The following is an 18,189-nucleotide window of genomic DNA, read 5'->3' on the forward strand; positions in this document are numbered from 1 at the left end:
TGAGCCGTCCTTCTGCTGCCCTTCAGTCCCTGCCAGCGCTGCCTCCTGCAAGCGGCAGCTGAGCAGCACCCGCACGGCACCGAGCCGACATCCACAGATCCACACAGAGCTCACAGAGCATCGCCTCTGTGCACCGAGGAGGTGGCAGAAGCGCCGGCCCGGATGATGACAACATTTGAACGAGGCGGTGATCTGAGCAAAGAGGCTGTTATCGCTCCTGGTGGCTGTTATTGCTGCCCCTGGAGATAAAACCACCAGCGGGGATGGCACTTGTAAACAAATGCAGGGAGAGAGGGGCGCTCGGTGAGGAGGATGGCAGTGCACAGGGCACAGGGCAGGGCTGCAGGCTGTGCTGTGGGGCAGGAAGCGCTCAGCCCGCAGCCCCCGCTGCAGATTCCTCAGTGTCCGCTCGCAATACAAACAAACTCATTTCAGCAAACGCTATGACGAAAGGTTTTGACTTTTCTCGTGGTTTTTGTTTTCCGTTGTTTTTTTTTTTCCCTCCCCCCTCTATTCATCCTTTTTGGCATTAGTTCACCAGCGGATTTGATTGTCCCCAAAGTGGTGTTTCTGGTAAATAAACCATTGTCCACCTCTCTCTCCCCAGCATTAGCCATGCCAACTTCCATTGTGCTGACAATTGATTCCAGGTGCTTTCAGCCTCTCTTTCCCAACGCAAAATGCCTACACAACATCAATCTCAGCGGTTGGGGTGAGCAAAGCACCGCTCAGAAGAGCCCACACAGCCCCAGCCAAGCTCAAAGCACACACTGCAGCACATCAGAGAGCAGGGCAGAGAGGTGAGCACCTTCCTGCACACATTAGCTCCAAAACAACCCACAAGAGATTGGCAAAGACTGTTTGTAACCAGTGAAACCATTCTCTATGCATGGGATCCTGGAACACAATGGAAAGAAATACCCAAAACAAAAACATGCTTGATCCCATGGCTGGGGAGAGGGTCAGAACCACACAGCAGCGCTTCCAGGAGCACTGAGCAGTCACCATCAATTTTAAAAGCAGTATCACTTAATTACTTCCTAATTGTAAATGCAGGTGCTGTACCTGTGCTGAGCTGGGAAACCTGAGGCAGGAGAAACGCTTTGGCCACTCGACTTCATGACTCAGGCTCTAAACCAGGAATGCTTAATTCCATTTGTGCACTCGATCTGGTCCTGAGATATTTCAAAGGCTATCTGTGGTGCTTTAGAAGCATTGCAAGGTGTTGTAAGTTACAACGGGAAATGTCTTTAATTTTGGTTAGGGACCTTAAAAACACAAGGAAAAGCTTAGGTGAGACTTGTATGCAGAGTGGGAAACATGCTGCCTATAAAAAAAAATGTAAAAACGGAATCAATAGAGGTTAGATGTAATGGTAATATCTGTGCAAAGATGGCTTAATTGTCAGTTCAGAGGGAAATGTCAACTCCGCAATGGAAATATTTACAGGAATTTATAGCAAGGAACTATTTGGCTCAATCTATGGTCAATGATTGAGATAATTGCTGCAAAATGAGATTGTCTGGCATTGAAAAAAGGGTCATAAGAGACAGCTGAGCTGCTAGAAATGCTGCTCTCCAGCCTGCGCTCGTTAACTAACAGGGAGAGGAACGGCTGGACCTGGTGTGGGATCACCTTGTCCAATATAGGGAGATATTATCCAGGCAAGCAGCTTCTCCAAAAGAGGAAAAATTATTCCTGCATCGTTAGAGTGGGAGATTTTATAGGGATAAAATAAAAAAGGGGGTGGGATTAGCTCTGCCCCTTCCTGAAGGAGGCTCCTGGGGGACACCGCAATGCCCAAAGCTCCTGCCCATCACTCTGTGCTGCTGCAGGGAAGCTGCCTTCAGTTCTCACCAGACAGGGTTGGCACTGCTCCATGAGAAGGAAACAAACTGTCCCACACCTCTCTGCCACTGCTGCCCTGCAGAGACCTTTCTTCTGCCCTGTCGATGTGAGCACACTGGGCTGCTAACATCGCTCCAAATCCATCGGGACCTCAGGCACGTTCCTTATATTCCACACTCTGTATTCCCAGCTCCCCATGCCTTGCTTGCCTCTGTTCTGCGCAGCTTTCCTCCTCCAGCCCATGCGACTGCATTCACACAGAGATGCTCCTAGGGAGAAGCAGAGCAACACTCGTAGGGCCCAACCCACCCTGACGTTCCCTGCAGCAGAAGATGGTCATTACTCTGAGACGAGCCTGAATTACAGTACCTCACATCAGAAGGTGGGCAGCACCAAGAGCCATGCCTGGGGGCAGTGACAGGGGGCCTCTCCAGGCTGGCAAGGAGCACAGGCCAGAAAATGGCTGTATTTCATCCTTTCTTCAAAGGAAAGTGGCTGCACACCTGCATAGGTGTTCCCACCAACCCAGGCTTCCTTTCCCCCAGCACAAAACACCAGTGAGACCCCCAGTAACCCAGTGATGTGCTAACAAGAAGCCCCACGCCACAGGTTGCCTAGCTGGGGGAGGTCAGGACCACCTCACCTGTGGTGAGCTTTTATCAGCACTTAATTAAAACTTGACAAGAAGATTAACACACAGAGAGTAGTTTTAATTACCTTAAAATCGTATTCAATTTTCCAGCTCATCCCAGGCACCTGCAGATCCCAGTGCAAACCGGGGTGGGGTGGGGTGGTTCTGCCCCACACCTGGTTTTAGGATGTTAATAACCACTCTGCCCCTTCTCCCCCGGGTCCATTCAAGCCTAACTGTGCATGGAAAGAACCTCTGCCCTATAGGGAACTGCAAGCAGTGTTCACCAGATCCTGCTATTTCATCATGGAGGTGCTCTGCAAGACCTGAGAGCTTTCCCTGCAACCCTGTGCTGCTCTGAGTGTTTCCCCAATGCTCCACCACCCACTGCAGCAGCACACAGGGCTGGGGGTACCTGGCTGCACCCCCGGGGCCTGGCTGTGTTCCTGCATCAGGGAGCACACTGAACCTTCCACCAATTCTGTCAGAAATAGCTTGCTGTTCAAAAAAAACCCCCATGTTATTGTTAACTTTCTCCTTCCATTGTTTTTTCTATGTCACCTCGTGCCTCTCCCCTGCTGATTTCCTGACAACCTTGGGCCAAACAATGCACTGACAGAGTATTTTTTTCCTCCAGAGATTTACAGCCCGGGGGGGTGGGGTGCTCTCTTTCAGCCCCGGGTCTCAGCACTGCTCTGAACCCTGCAGGGCAACTGCAAGGATTGACACTTTTGCTTTCATTGCTTCAGAGCAGTATTAGAATGGGGCAAGGTACCTTGCATCCAATGGGAATAACCTCCCAGCCATGCTGTAAGGTCATAGAGCTGACAAAGGAGCATATCCAGCTCTCCAAATGCAGGTGTCAGCTGAGTGTGTTCTTCTGCAGTTTGTGTGACTTTATTTTTTGGCTCCTGCTGTCTTTCTTGATGCTCTGAGTTCAGTCAGTTGTGATTTAATAAACTGTCGTGTTCTAATTTCCCATGGAGAGTTTCATTCAGGTTTGATTTGGGAAGGAAGAGCGAACGTCCTCCTAGCACCCTCCTAAAGTAGGATTTCCCTGCCCTTCTTTTGGATGAATTCCATCCAAAGCCTGATGGGTGCTGTGAGACACACAGGAAACACAGTGTCCAATGTCAACAGATGTCCCTGTGAGCCCCATGCTGCTGGAAGAAGAAAAGGAGTGGTGGTGCTGGCTGTGGTGAGCCCATGAGGGCTGGGAGCAAGGCATAGTCTGAAATAGCAACCATAGGGTCTGCAGTACAAACCCAGATCGATCACGAACTCAAGTGAGATGCTCGTGGCCTGACTGCTGTGTACACTCCCTGCATGAGGGGACTGCAATCAGGTCCAAATTATCCAGCAAACACTTCAGGATGACAAATTCTTGGGCAGAAATCAGCCAAGGGCATGTGAGTGCTTTGCAAACAAGAACTATGCTGTCGGATTGAAGCAGGCAGTGTTCAGCTGGGTCTGACCCCAACATCACACCCGTGGCTGTGGCAAAGGTGGGCAGCTTTCTCCTCGAGCATTCCCTCCAGAGCAGAACCAAAGCGGCTTTGCAGGGAGAGCTGCTGTGCACACCATGCTGCCTGCCCCACTAGAGCTCCTGGCTCAGGAACTTCTCACTATCTCCTCAGCAAAGCCTTGAGGCCCTTAATGCCACTGTGTCTGCTGACATCTGGGCAATGAGAAAGTGGGAATGAATTTTTAACAAGCCCTTCAGTCCTTGTAGGAACATACTTGCAGTTGCTGAAGATAACTATGCTGACATGGCGCCAGGACACTGAGCAGTCCTCTCCAGTTCACCCGATCATCAGCCACACTGGAGTGTGCCCTTTCACCAGTACTGCCTTTACAAGGATGGAACTGTTTCTGTGCTGCCACTGAGTCCTCCAGCCCAGCCCTCATGAACTAACTCTCATTCCAGGTCATTTTCCAGCAGAGCATCTCTGGGGACCCTCCTCCCCAGCCCAATCCCACAAGGAACACCAGGACTGGCAGTGCCAGGGGACCGGGAGGCCGTGGGAGATGGGACAAGCATTTTACAATGATGAATGGACAGAAGCAGCCCATCCTACATGGGGGGCACGACCCCCTGCAATATCTCAGAGGGCAATAGAGGCAGGCCCTCCTCCCCCACCTTGTACCAATATGGTGTAGGGTTTAAAGGAGGCTCCCCATAGCGAGGAGCTTCAAAGCCTCGCCAGCCCCTCCCACCGAGTGTCCTCCTGCTTTGGTTCCACCCTCCACATTTCAGTGCCTTTCATCCTTCCTCTTCTTCGTCTTCATCATTATTAGGTTCCCTTCCCCCGCTCCCGCCCACTCCCACCCGTTCTGGAGCCTGCCTTTGGTCAGGAGCCCAATGGGAACCAGCTGTCAGGCGGAGCTGGGATATCCTGGGGAAAACAGCTTGAAAATGCCTCCCTGATGGCAAAGGAAAAAAATCCTGCTGCAAAATGGCCCCGCAGATGGAAAAGGCATCCTGCGGCCCCATCCCCTGACCTGCGTGGGTCTGCTCGCTGGCGCAGTACCAGGAGGTCCCGGCTCCTGTTGGGTCCGTGAACCCATCCTGTTTGTGCTCCTCCTGCCAGCGGGACCCTGCCGACCCACGCACAAGGACCCAGAGCCCTGGGCTGGAGCGTTTTGCATCCATCCTCCTTGTGACTCCTCCAGCACCTCGCTCCAGCATTGTTCTTCTGAGATGCTCCTGCCCTCCCCGGCCCGGGGGTTGTTGTTGTTTAAACAGCAGCAGCAGCCACACAAGCTGCGAGCTGTCCTGCCTATACAGGGTGGTCTGTAATTGCTTCCTGTCCTCTCCAGCAACTGCCTTCATTTGTTTGAATTTCTGCCTAATCTCTGAACTGGGGGAGTTTGGAATGAGAGATGCTTGCTGCAGGCTCCTGGGTGTTTCCCTGCACTGAGCCACAAAGCCAGCTAGGACATCCAGCCTGGTACAGCCACAGTCCCTCCACAAGGAGGAAAACCTCAGCTCAGAATAACCCAGCTTTAGCTGGAGTCCCAGCTTTAGCAGTGCTGCGAGAGCGAGACTCAATGTGGTCCTTGGATGCAGCAACTGGAGCCCAGGTGTGAGCGGCAGGAGTGGGAAAAGCAATGGGGGGATGGGGAGAGGCGAAGAGCTATTTCTCAGGCTTCATAGCCTCACTGTTCTTGGTGGTGTTATGGTACAGGCTGTGCCTGGGGTGATTTTATCCAAGCCGGTTTGCACACATCCCACTGATTTCCCAGCATGCTGACTTTGTGTCTCTGCGTCGGCCTCTGAGCTCCCATTACGTTGGAGCAGGAAAAGGGGATGCTGGGGGTCGGCCATGAGCAGGGCTGAGAGCTCAGATGGCTGCAGGCAGAACTCTAGAACTTTCTTTTTTCCAAAAGAAGGAGCTTTGTCTCTCTTTTCAAACAAAAAGGGCTGTGGGTAATGACCACATCTAACAGTGTTTTCCACATTGATGTACTAAAACCTTTAAATAAAAATTCCCCAGATGTTGCCAGAGATATGAAGCATCTTCCAGCACCAGCCTTGTGGTCTCTCTGGAGCAGGAGCTGGGCTTTCTTCTTGAGTCTGGAGGGTGACCGAGAGGGGAGGAAAAAGACCAGGGCTGATAAGACCAGGGTTTGAGCTGCAAATCCAGCATCTGTCTCCTAACCAGACAACTTTCCCATCTGCTCCACCTCTGCCTCTGCTATGGCTTTCTAGCTTACATCAATCCTGCATGGCAGAAGTATGGGAGAAGTATCCTCCTGTGCAGTTCCTGTGGCTAACAGGGGATTTTTCCCTTTGCAGAGTTGAGGAGGAAAGAAGTACAGGTATGTGTGTGTGTCAGATCTGGGTGCTCAGAGCCAGGGCCTCAGGCACAGCCAGTCTGTAGGAATTACAAAGCCAGAGAGATAATGCAACAGATACTGCATGGATTGCAGGGGTGGGCATCTCCCTGGGTGCACAGCACAGGACTAAGCCAGTGCTGTCCCTTCCCACCCTGCATGCACTCACACAGTGCACCGGAGCTCCTGCAGGATGTCCTGGAGACTTTCCCCAACCCTGCCTGTGCAGAAGGATCACCAGCAAGCCCTGCACTGGCAGGAGTGAATGGAAATGTCAGTTCCTTTACTGCTCCTTTGTACTGCACGGCCATTGTGGCAGTGAGGTGATGGGCTGCAGGCAGCAGGGCAGTCCGGCTCTTTCTTGGCCACATGTTTGGGGTCACCAACACATGCTGGGGGACTCCCAGAACAGGAGATTTGGAGTGAGAGCAGCCACAAACCCAGAGACATCACCAGCCCATTCCCACCCCTCACCCCTCGCACCATTTTCCTGAATGGCTTTGCAAGCTGTTCCCAGTCCAGATGCATCTCACACACACATTTCACATCTATCTGACATGCTCAGAGCACACATTGGGTTGCGTGGTGCATATTGAAAATATATTGGCCTACTGTCTAATTTAAACTGCATGAATATTACGTGTTAGGTAGTATTTTATATGTGGCTGCGTATATTTTAAATTAATGGATGGACAATACAATGCGTGATGGCTTTTTAATGCCCCCTGTTGCACACAGGCCTCGTGGCAGCTGCAGTTCAAAATACCTGCAAAAAAGCACAGGCTGCCCTGCTGCAGCAAGAATGGCTGTTCTCATGCAGCAGTGAGAACAACCTGCAGGACTGCCATCCCCACGGGGCAGGATGGGGCCATCAAGGCAGGATGATGAGCAGAGCTCTCCCTGTGCAGTCTCTCACACACCTTCAGCCTCTCTCTTTTGGCTCTGAGATGTGCCCTGCTAGCTCCAAGCCCTGCGAGTGCTTTTCCCAAAGCTGCCTTCTGTAAGCACCCCTCCAGAGCCAGCCCATGAGACACACGCAGTGGCAAGTGTGACACAGGCTTCTGGAGGGTCATCCAAATCAGGCACATTTCAGAACACAGCAGGAGCATCTGCTGCAGTGTCCTTGCCATGAGAGCTTTGGTGTGGGCTGGTGGACTCAGCCCCAGCTCCCGCCTGCCGCCCTTTCTGCATTTGGCCTCCTGGTTTTGGCACCGGGTGTCACCCATATCCATCCCCCTCCTGATCTCCATTCCCTGTCTCCTTGTTTGATTAGATGCAATTCCTAATGAGGCTCTGCTCTCCTTCTGGCAGCCTCTTGCTTCCCGCGCAGCCTGGACAGTGAGAGCTGTTCCCGGAGGGAGCAGTCAGTACCGGGATGCGGAAGTCGGGGAGGAACTGAGGTTGGAAGAGAGATCTCCAGTGGTGGAGTGCAGCTGGACTGTGGGAGACAACAGGAACTGGCCATGACAGCTACTGCTGTCCTCGCACTGCTAGCAGAGGTGTGGCCTTGGCAATAGTATCTGTGGAAGCAGAGATCCAGGTGGAAGCCCAGAGACCATGCAAGTCATGAACAGTGAGCCTCAGGGACAGGGAAGGGGAGGCTGCAGCTCAGGCTGCAGAGCAGGAAGCAGCGCTCCCAGCTTGCGGATGAGAGCCACGTTGCTTTTCCTTCAGACATGGATGTTAGGCTGCCAGGAATGTAGCTGCTGGCTCACAGCGGGTTTTAAAGCATGATCCCAAAAGGCCACAGCCTTGCCAAGGCTCTGATGTTGGTGGTCAAGATGCTAAAGTGGACTTTCTGAACCAACGGAGAGACATGATCTGATTGGTACCAGAAAGTGATAGGGGAGACAAAAAAACATTCATGGTTCTGATTACCTGGCTTCAAAACCATGCTAATAAACCCAAATTTGGGAAGCAATTAGAAAGGGAGAAGAGCAAGAAGAAAAAGGAGAATGAGAGAGTCGCCTGGAGGTCTCAAGGCAGCCTTTCAAGGATCAGCATTTGGAGAAAAGCCAACATATCAGCTCTAATCTTTGGCTTTTTGTTGGACTTAACAAGAACTTTAAAATGAATCCAGTCGCAACTGACGGGCCCCATATGGATCCCGGTTTGAAACCTCCTCCCCAGCACCAAATCAAATAGCCTGGAACTACAGAAAGCAAGGGAGAAGACTTTAAAAGGGAAAGACAAAGTCAGAAGTGCGCTAGCCACTCACACAAGCCTGTCCGGGCGCACATCCGTCTGCTCAGGCTGTGCACGGAGCCATTAGGCTCTGTACCACTACAGTGACTGCAGACAAGTGGCTTTGTGGCTCCGCAGAGGGGCTGTCTGTGACCATGACAATACCACGATGATATTTCCCTTGATGCCACTCAACTGAGTCGTTTCCCAGACTCTCTGTGAGTTCAATCGCATGTGCATCTGTAAATTGCCTTCATTTACTGCCTTTTATTTCAAACTTTCATATAAAGTATGGATATTTTCCTTCACGTACCAATTTATTTTTTTTTAATTCTCCCCTCATCTTTCTCTGTAGCTGGTGCATCTCTCATCTCCCTAAGCTACACCACAATGCGAGAACAAAGGCATCTGACCTGTATCCATGGCAACCCTCAAATTCTACACCTTTGCCTTTTGTACAAAGTACCCCCCTCCCCTCGTCTCTACACACGCGTGCATATATACACATTCGCCATGTCTCTGCCTACACACACACATTTGTGTATGTATATGAGTACATATTATAGATATGTAGATATTTAAAAGACAATTATTCCAAACTCTTACAACGGCTTCTGTATTTGCCTCATCTGCCAAGTGAACTCGTATTAATTCCACGGTGGGTTTTGCCTTTCAGGTGATGGCAGGGTTAACTTAAAATCCACTGATGGCCACAAGGTAGCACTTGGTTCAAGGAAGAAAAGCAAGTGTTGAGAGTGAAGTGAAGCAGGGGTGTAATAATGCATTATTACTTGGCATGCCAGGGCTGGAACAGCCAGCCTCTGCCTTTTTGTGGTCACTGCTAGTGATTTGAAGGGGCATTCCCTTATTCAGTTCATCAGCCAACTCAAGGTGAAAGGAATCCCATTCCTGCAATGAAAGAAATAACAAACAAACATGCAAAAAAAAAAATATCCATGTGGCAGTTCAAAAGGTGCCAATTGACCGTGAGCCGGGTCACGTTTTTAGCACCCTGCTCTCACAGACATCAGGCACAGACCAGCTCCTCCATTGCTCTGCCCTCAGCCAGCCTCAGGACCCCTCTCAGAAGCTTGGGCTTTGCTTCTTCTCTCTATTTCCTTTGGAGGGATTTCAGGGCTGTGCAGCAGAAGCCAGGCACCAGCAGGTGTAGAGGATGGCATGGAGGAGCAGAGCGGTGAGCAGGCAGCCTACAGCCATGGCATGAGATGGAAGCTCTCTGCAGAAGGTGGCAGTGCTCAGGGCTCACCGAGCGTCCAAACAGCAGGGTGCTGGAGCACAGCCACACACACGGTCCCACTTCACTGAACAGCTGATGGGCAGCATCTTGCCTCCTTCAAAGACTGGTTCTCAAGAGCTTGTTAATTTGGAAAGGGCTGGCACCTCCTGATGCATCATACCCACAAGTCTGCCAGTCCTCGAGCTCTTGAAAGATACAAAAAATTCTCACAATAAACTTCGAATCATTGGTTTTGTATCAACTCTCCAATCAGTTTTATTCTGAGAGAACATTCAGAGCTGCCACAACTGCGTCACAAAGCTCTCCCTGCTCCTAACCTTGCCTCCTTCCCCAAAGCTGAAAGCATCAGGTACCTGATCTGCTTCTCCCCAGACGGACCATCACCATGGAGTCCTGGGGGAACAGAGGATCTTCCAAGAAGGAGGAGCTCAGCACTGCTAGCGTCACAGCCAGACCTCCCATGACCATGTGGCATGGTGACAGCAATGTCCCTGGGCAGAGAGGGCATGGTCATCTCTTTATCCTCCTCTCTTAAGTGTTTCCAGTTGTTAGCTTTGCAATAAAAAACAAAACAAAACAAAACAAAACAAAAAAAAAAAAACAACCAGCTGAATTGTGGTTATAGACAATGAATGATGCAACAGAATACCTCATGCAGACATAGATTTGCTGCTCATTTCTCTTCAGCAGGAGGGCCGTATGCATGGGACCTGGTCCAAACTTATTGACGTCAACAGAAAGACTCCCATTGACTTCAATGAGCTTTCACTGGGACCATCGTTCCCTGTGAGAAGCACTTACTGGGAAACCAAGGGAGAATCTAAATCCAGGTGAACAAAGCATTATGGAGCCGTGGTCCCCAGCAGTACCATGGCCCGACCCATAGAGACTGCATTTCCCAGCATGCTGTGTTCCATCTGTAGCCATTGACAAAGTAGTTTGCCGTGCTGAGGCTCATGCACGAAGAAAACTGATGTTGCTGCTCTTTCATCTAAGCAGAAGCAGAAATGTCTGAGCTATGCAGTGGCACAGAGTTTTGCTTCATTGCCAGGACAACTACTTATGAGGCTGATCAACCAGCTGTGGCAGAAGCACAGGTACACTGAAGATGAAAGTGACAAGCGAAGTCTTGGCTGTTTGGGTCCCTGGGACTACACTGCTGTTTGGCACAGTCCCCATTCACTCTCTGGAGCAGGGCAGACTACAAGGACTCTGTCTCATACTCCCATACCTCAGTCCATAGGCAGCTTCTCCCTCTCTGGCCAAACACACCCTAGAAACCACCAAAATCTGTGTGAATTCAGACTGAAGGAGTGCTTGCCACCACTGAGTAAGAATCCTCATTCTCTACAAGTCACTTATTTATCTAGAAATTGCTGCAGACTGCCTCGTGCCCCAGGCTCTCCTCTGGGTTACCAGCACCAGGGAGCTGGCTCTAGGCACCACTGAACTTCACTTCCAGACTGTATATCAAACGATGTTTGAGGTATTTAGGCCTGTAGTTCAAATTCCTTGGCCCCCTGAAACAAAGCCTACAAGCTGTTTGACACATGGGGATGAAAGGGGAAGCAGAGATGAGAACGCTAAATAAAAGGACCAGCACACGCCAGTTCCTCTCCTCAGCTGGGAAGATTTGGACACGCAAGCAGAAAAGAGAAGCCATCTCCTCTCTGCCCTCTGCTCTGTGACCCAGCCTCCCCCACCCCTCCATCCTCCTCCTCCGTGGGGAGGAGGTCCAGAGTGAGAAGCATTCCAAACACCCCGCTGGTACCATGTTTATACAGCGTGTCCTCCTCGCTGAGCTGCTCAGAAACAGCGCTGGAACAAAAAAAAAGGAAAGGGGAAAACAGAGAGAGGGAAAAAATGAACAGCTTGGGCTTTTTGGCCAGAAAACAACATTTTTTTGTTTGTTTTTCTAGCAAAAAGAAACCCTGCCAGAGATTCCCAAGTTTTCAGATTTGAAGGTGTATCTTGAGCTGGAGACAGGGAACTCAATGGATATTTGGTTTATTCCTTTTTCCTAAGTTAAATAAGAACCATCAAGGACTGATGTTTTTGGCGGCAATCACCCTTTCTTTATCACCCCTCTGGGTGAGGGAAGGACTCGGGTCCATACGCTTCAGTTTCAGTTCCAAAATCAAGGAGAAAACAATAGAGATGTTAATTTACAGACCCCGCAGTTATGGTGCAAGGACTGAGCTCTGGATCCCTTTGGCTTTTGTTTTCATTGGAAATCACGGTCCCCAGGGGATGCTGCAAGAAGCTGCTCCACGCTGAGGCAAAGGAATCTCTAAATGCAGCAATAGCCACAGCAAGGGCTGTCTCCACAGACACTTCAACAAACTGGGATAGCACATGGTTTGCTGTAGTCCCATTTGGGTGTGAAATAGCCATGTCTTTCCAGGAAGCACAAGAAACAAACGCTATGCCAGCAAAACTGTAGACAACATCCACATCTCATGCAGTTAACAACTTTTAGGGACACAGAAGGACTCTTCTTTAATGAAAGTATCTTGGAACACCCTTAGTTCCTTTATCAGTCTCTTATGAGACCGTCTTTTTTAGGACCCACAAACACTCCAGACACAATAGATGTAGGTGCCACTTGTTGCTGTAGACAAGGGAGTCTAGAGCTTATGAGCAACTCTCTACGCCAAATTCCCACACCACGCTGCCAAAAATACTTTGTGTCTCACTGATGTGAAATGTTTCTTTATATTGTTTGCTCTTAACATCTCCATTTTTTGTTGCCAAACGCAGGAAAGAACAGTATAGGGACCCACATCTCCATCTACAAGGTTGGGAAAAGGCCACTCTCCGGGAAGCACTGCTGGGTTTTAACCACAAAACTGCATGAAGACAGCAAACACACCAAGAATGTACTCAAACACTCCTGGGATGAGTGTGAAACACCCATGTGTCAAGAAGGGATGTTGGCTCCCATAACCCTGACTTAGCTGTAGGTGGTGCGGCACCAGAGAGCCCCACAGCCCAAAATGCAGCGCCATGTGTCCCTTCCTCCCTCGCCTTTCCCAGGCAGTAGACCATGGAGATGTTCCACTAATTTACCCTCGTATCTTCTGCTCACTGCTAGATTTATCTCTTGGTTCTCAGTCATGCACAAAAAGAGTTAATTAAATGCATAGCATGGAATGACACTGAGGGAGTGCCATGTTCCAGTTCTACTTTGAGGTACAGAAATGGCTCACTCGCTGAACCGCACTGGAAGTACAGGTCAGGGCTGTGCTTTCCCCTGTAGATACGTGGGTGTGAAGCTGAGTGCCAGTATGAATTATGTTGTTAAGCAAAGGGCTGATAGTGCCAGACAGAGACAGCCAGAGAGGGAAGATGTTAGGCGAGCTCCATCTGTCCCTACTAACGCCTGTGGTCCCAGGCCTCACCACACCTTCCCACGTCTCACCCTCAGCATCCACAGATTCCCACTCGCCTTTCCCTGGACCAGAACATCCTCTTTCCACTTTCAGTCTTGGCTTTGCTGTGTGGCAGCCATCCCTCAGCCCCTACCCTGTCTGCCCATGAGAGCAGTTCCATGGGGCTTTTAGCAGAGCAGCGTGAAATGCCTGCAGTGGGAGCAGCAGCACTCAGTCTTCGCTGCTTTCTGCTTTGCTGGTGTTTGAAGCACGGTGCCCCTATCTGTGCTTCCCACATTTCCACCCTATTTCACACAGGATGTTCCCCACTGCCAGAGTGTTAAGAATTTCTCTTCCTTAGCAGAGAATTTCTGGGCTTGTTGGTGCCAGATCCAGGATATCTGCTGATGATGTGATGGACCTCTGTGTCTCTGGGCTCAGGATGGACCATTTTGATTTGCTTTGTCTTTGCGGACAAAGGACAGCCTCATCTGCCCTCTATTACCCACACAAAGCACATCTGCACAGTTTTTATGTGTTTTCTACAAGCAAAACAACTTGGAAAAGGACTGTGCTTGTCATTCATTCGCAATATTCCCCCTTGCATCCTCATCCATGGCGTTGCACAACACCAAGGCTTAATTTGCCTCAATTACCATTCTGATGGGCCTGAAACTCTCACCCAAAATGAACATCCTTGTTACTCAGCTGAAGTCTGACTGACCAGTGCCTCATGGGATTCCCCTTTGATCCGGGGAATGGACTGACTGAAATTTTATTGCTACCGATTCCTCCCTCACGATCCTCTGCGAGGGAACCGCTTCCCTTTTTCAGCCTGCCAGTGTTCGAGACAGTAAATAAGCCTCACATTTATTATTAGCACAGTATACTGTTTTATAAGGGGAACACAGCTGTCTGAGAAAGATCAGAGCTCTCTCCCGCAGTGTCCTACCATCGCAGGCATTCCTCGGGCCACGAAGGAGGCTGGAAGCAGCGATAGTGGTGGCAGCAGCCCTGGCGGGGGTTCTCCACTCGTAAAGGAGCGCCTCCAAAAAAGTGCCCTTCGTCATGGGGCCACATACACAGACTGGCTATCTGTGATGCAGAAGCTTCTGTTTGGTCACCCTGAGCAGCAGCCACCTCCCTACCCAGGTGTGTCTCTGGCACAGGGTCTGCGGACGAGCTGGGGCTGGGCAGTGGCTCAGGCAGACTCATCAGGCTCAGCGGGGTCCCCGCATGGCCTGGGATGTGTGACCTTACTCACAGCCCTGCCCTCCTGCAGCAAGAAACAGCAGGTCAGAGGGAGGATGGAGGGTCACAAATAATCAGCTTTGGCAGCGAGATTTTGCAATCTGATACACTGTTTTGCTTGCTGGAGGAAGAAAAATAATAATAACGTGTTGGTTCTCCTTCCCTGCACAAGATTCTCAGGGAAAGCAGGAATGTCAGTGAAATCAGATGAGAAAAAAAAAAACAAAACTGTTAACAGTAAGATTTGCCGAGTGCATTCAGTGGCCTGGAAAACGAGCCAGCAAGTGATATAAGAGCTCCTTCCGAATTCTGCACACTCAAGGAAACATTCAATACATCTTGAAGTAAAAATATGCCTTGTCCCTTGCTGCTGGTGTAAATATTTGTGTTCACAAGTGTTGGCAAATATTTGAGACATCTATGTTGTTTAACCAAGAGCTTTGTCTCTCTGAGTCCATCTCCCTGTTTGGTCTCCCCTGTAATCACATTAGCCAGAGGAATCCTCTTGGTATTTATGGAGAAGATGGGATCAGAATCATTTCTATTCAGACCTTAGAAGCAGGCACAAGCTTACAGAAGACGATCAACAAAGGGTAGCAGAAAAGCTGCCAAAGATCACATCCTCCATCCTTTTAATATTGGTACAGTCTCCTTTAGGAAATGGCTAATTTAGTGTGGATTTGCAGACACAGGTAGTGCCATGCTGAAGGTCTGTCTTACCTCCACAGTAATTTCCAACATTTTATACACTATATTATACAGAAGGGAAGAGAGGAAAGACAGCTTTCTACCTGCCTTGCTTGTGGTAGTTGTTCACGTTAGATATGTTAAGACTTGAAGTCCCTCTGTGAACAACTCCTGTACAAAATGTTGATGCTTTGGCAGCTTCTGGTGAAAGGGAAGCAAAATGCAGGGACAGCAAGAGTTCCATCGTGTTCAGCCTGGAGATGGAGCAGCAGGGGTCTTCAGCTGTGCAGCAGGACTGTGGTGCTTCTGCAGTCCGGGTGTACAGTTTGCTATGCCACTTGTTCATGGTTTGTCTGCCTTCAACAGCGTGTGATGTTATCTTCAAACAGCACGTGGATCAGACATCTGTATGGTCCAACTCACCACCCGCAGGACCTGCTCGCACACAGCACCCACCACGTCCCGCAGAGATGTTCCTACTGGTAGCACTGTGGAAGTTATCTACTCTGATAGAAGTTACCTCCTCCAATTGCCGGCCCTTGGGGGAAACCCATAGGAATGGTAGCAACCCTGGTATCACTCAGTTAAGTCCACAGATCCCCACCAAGAGTGGTACAGACCTCATGACTTTGCACCACAGCTGATGAAGAGCACTCACACAGACTATCATCCCAGCTCAGAGGGAAATGGAAACGCCTGACCACACAGCAGTTGTTTCAATGGTGATTTTGCACCCAGGTGCTAAGATCTCTCCTCCTTTATCTCTGCTAGTAGTGGCAGACACTCTGCAAATTTGCTGTGCCAGAAAACAATTAGCAAACAATTCCTAACAATTGCCAGAGACAAGCTGTCATGTTTTTTGAAGAGGTCACTGGGTGCATTCAAAGTGTTCTAGATAAGTCTTGGACTTAGGACAGCCAAAACACTTTGTAAGTAGGTTTGTGCCCAGATAACATACTAAAGATATTGAATTGGAAAAAGATATCAAATCAGATCCTGACAGAACTGAACAGAAATGGTCATCGCAGCCAACTGAGAGCCAGCAGGGAGGCCTGCAGATGAGTAAGTATGGAGTAAACAAACTGAAATCTTCAAATCTTCATTCACCCTTTGGCAAGGACCAAGGTGAAAAAAACTTGAAATGATGAGGATCACATCTGTATTTCAACGTTCTGTCCAGAAGTGGGCCTACAAAAGTGCTCTTCCAACCTGTTTATTCAGTGGAAGATGTTCAAGCAATAGGAAAGAAGCACTGAGCTACACTTCTGGGTGCTAACCCGAACCACTGCTGTTTTGACAGGTTAGCCATCATGGACAGAGAAAGAGCTCCTGTTGTGCTCTGGCTGGCAGGTTCCTTACAGCTAATGCATTAACCTCTGAATAAACAAACGACTAAGAAAGGCCCTTTCCTAACCTAGCAAAGTACAAACACAGGCTACATTCTTCTGATTATAAAACCACAAATGCAGGACACACTCCTGGGAATGGGCTTGATACTTTTTCTCTTTGATTCCAACCTCTTGGGAAGATTAAATAGTGTCGCTGCCAGGTTAATACATAATGACCTCAATGTCTCGAAACATTATTGCATTGCAAATAAGACTGACATTTACATATTTCTCAGTTGCCCAAGGGTACAGAAGACATGTTTCAGGCGCCTGCACTGAAAGCATGCTGGAAGACAGCAGTGCAGCATGGTGCATGGAAAGCGAAGGCACGTCATTAATGAGTCGAAGAAGGAGGATGGCTCCCTAATGAGCCAGCCCAAACCCTCTGGCCAGACCAGCGAGCTGTCAGTCAGCAGCATGCTAAAATCAATTCTTCTGAGCTGAGCTGCGTGCTCCCGTGCCAGCGGTGGCTGCATGGAGCAGAGCCATCTCCTGTCTCCTCCTGCTCCCACCAAAGAGCAGCAGGAGATGGGCTCAGCTCCTGAGCTCTGGAAGATGGCCGACAAACAGGAGCCATTCGTGTCCAGGTCTCCTCGTGTTCACAGCTCAGTGGTCAGTCAGGATGTGCTCCTTTCACCCAGCTTGGCTCTGCTCCCGTGGCCAGGCCTTCCTCTCACAGTATAAACGCTGTGCTCTCTGTGCAGGCTGCTTTCCACAGCAGCAGGCAGCCAGACAGACCATGAGGGACAGAGGCCCCGAGTAGAGGGGACTGGTGAGGGGACGTGGGGCCAGGCCCCTGCAATTACTGCACGTGAACCTGCTGACAGACAACTGAACTCCAGCTCTCCCCTCAGCCAATAAATCTTGCAGTGGTCTAATTTTGCAAGGAATGATGCCTCAGGGAAGGCCTGTGTGGTCCAGAAAAAGAGAAATTAAGCATGCTCAAAACCCCTAATTCTGCTTATCGGGTCCCCCTCCCACAGCCCTCCCACTCCTCAGCAATGGTGGCTAGTGAGGGAGCGCAAGCTGATACAAGCCACAGCAGCAAGGCAGGGAGCAGGACATGAGGCATGTGACTGGCCCAACCGCCTCATCAGGATGTGGGGGGATCTCTGGGGCACTGTGGAGTGGGATTGGATCAGACTGGATCATATAATGGGGCTGCAACCAGTCACAGAATCATAGAATCACAGAATTGTTCAGGTTGGAAAAGCCCTCTCAGATGCCCAAGCCCATTCACAACCCACCCCACCATGCCCATCACCACGTCCCTCAGTACCACATCCCCATGGCTTTGGAAGAGACAGTGACTCCACCACCACCCTGGGCAGATGTGCGGTGTCTGATCACTCTTTCAGGTAATAAATAATTCCTAATACCCAACCTGACCCTCCCGTGGTGCAACTGTAGGCCACCACCTCCCGTCCTATCACTGTTACCCAGGAGCAGAGGCCAATCCCACCTCACTACAAGCTCCTTTCAGGGAGTTGGAGAGAACAATGAGGTCTCCCCTGAGCCTCCTCTGCTCCAGACCCAATTGTCACTTTCCTTCAGGTGCTTCATAGACCATATCCTGTGCTGCCTTTTTGTGAGAGCTATGTACACAGGGCATGCACCATCACCATCTGGTTCTCATCTCCCCACAGTCTGGAAAAAAGAGCGCCTCCTGCCTGGGCTCGGCTGCTGCCAGGGCTGAGGAAGGGGCTCTGTCCATAGAGAGCATAGGGAAGCATA

At 50.1% G+C, this 18,189-nt stretch overlaps 1 protein-coding gene across 7 annotated transcripts in view; it reads right to left on the reverse strand.

Annotated features, from left to right (window-relative positions):
- The window catches only part of LOC125699732 (uncharacterized), an 84,253-nt gene that overhangs the window by 11,797 nt on the left and 54,267 nt on the right, over nucleotides 1-18,189 (reverse strand). Inside the window, exons 4-5 of one of the 7 annotated variants that reach the window (XR_007379692.1) lie at nucleotides 10,112-10,310; nucleotides 9,847-9,943 (exon numbers count right to left, since the gene is read on the reverse strand). The exons of 5 other annotated variants lie outside the window; for them this stretch is intronic. Coding sequence is in view for 1 of the 2 variants with exons in the window: in XM_048959559.1 (XP_048815516.1) it covers nucleotides 17,330-17,363 (34 nt within the window). In the remaining variant the exon portion in view is untranslated. Of the gene's footprint in view, nucleotides 1-9,846; nucleotides 9,944-10,111; nucleotides 10,311-16,155; nucleotides 17,364-18,189 lie in introns of those variants that run through there. One more of the 7 variants, XM_048959559.1, reaches the window with a different exon arrangement.

This window comes from Lagopus muta, chromosome 13, assembly GCF_023343835.1.
Source record: "Lagopus muta isolate bLagMut1 chromosome 13, bLagMut1 primary, whole genome shotgun sequence".
In the NCBI taxonomy this organism is placed as follows: domain Eukaryota; kingdom Metazoa; phylum Chordata; class Aves; order Galliformes; family Phasianidae; genus Lagopus; species Lagopus muta.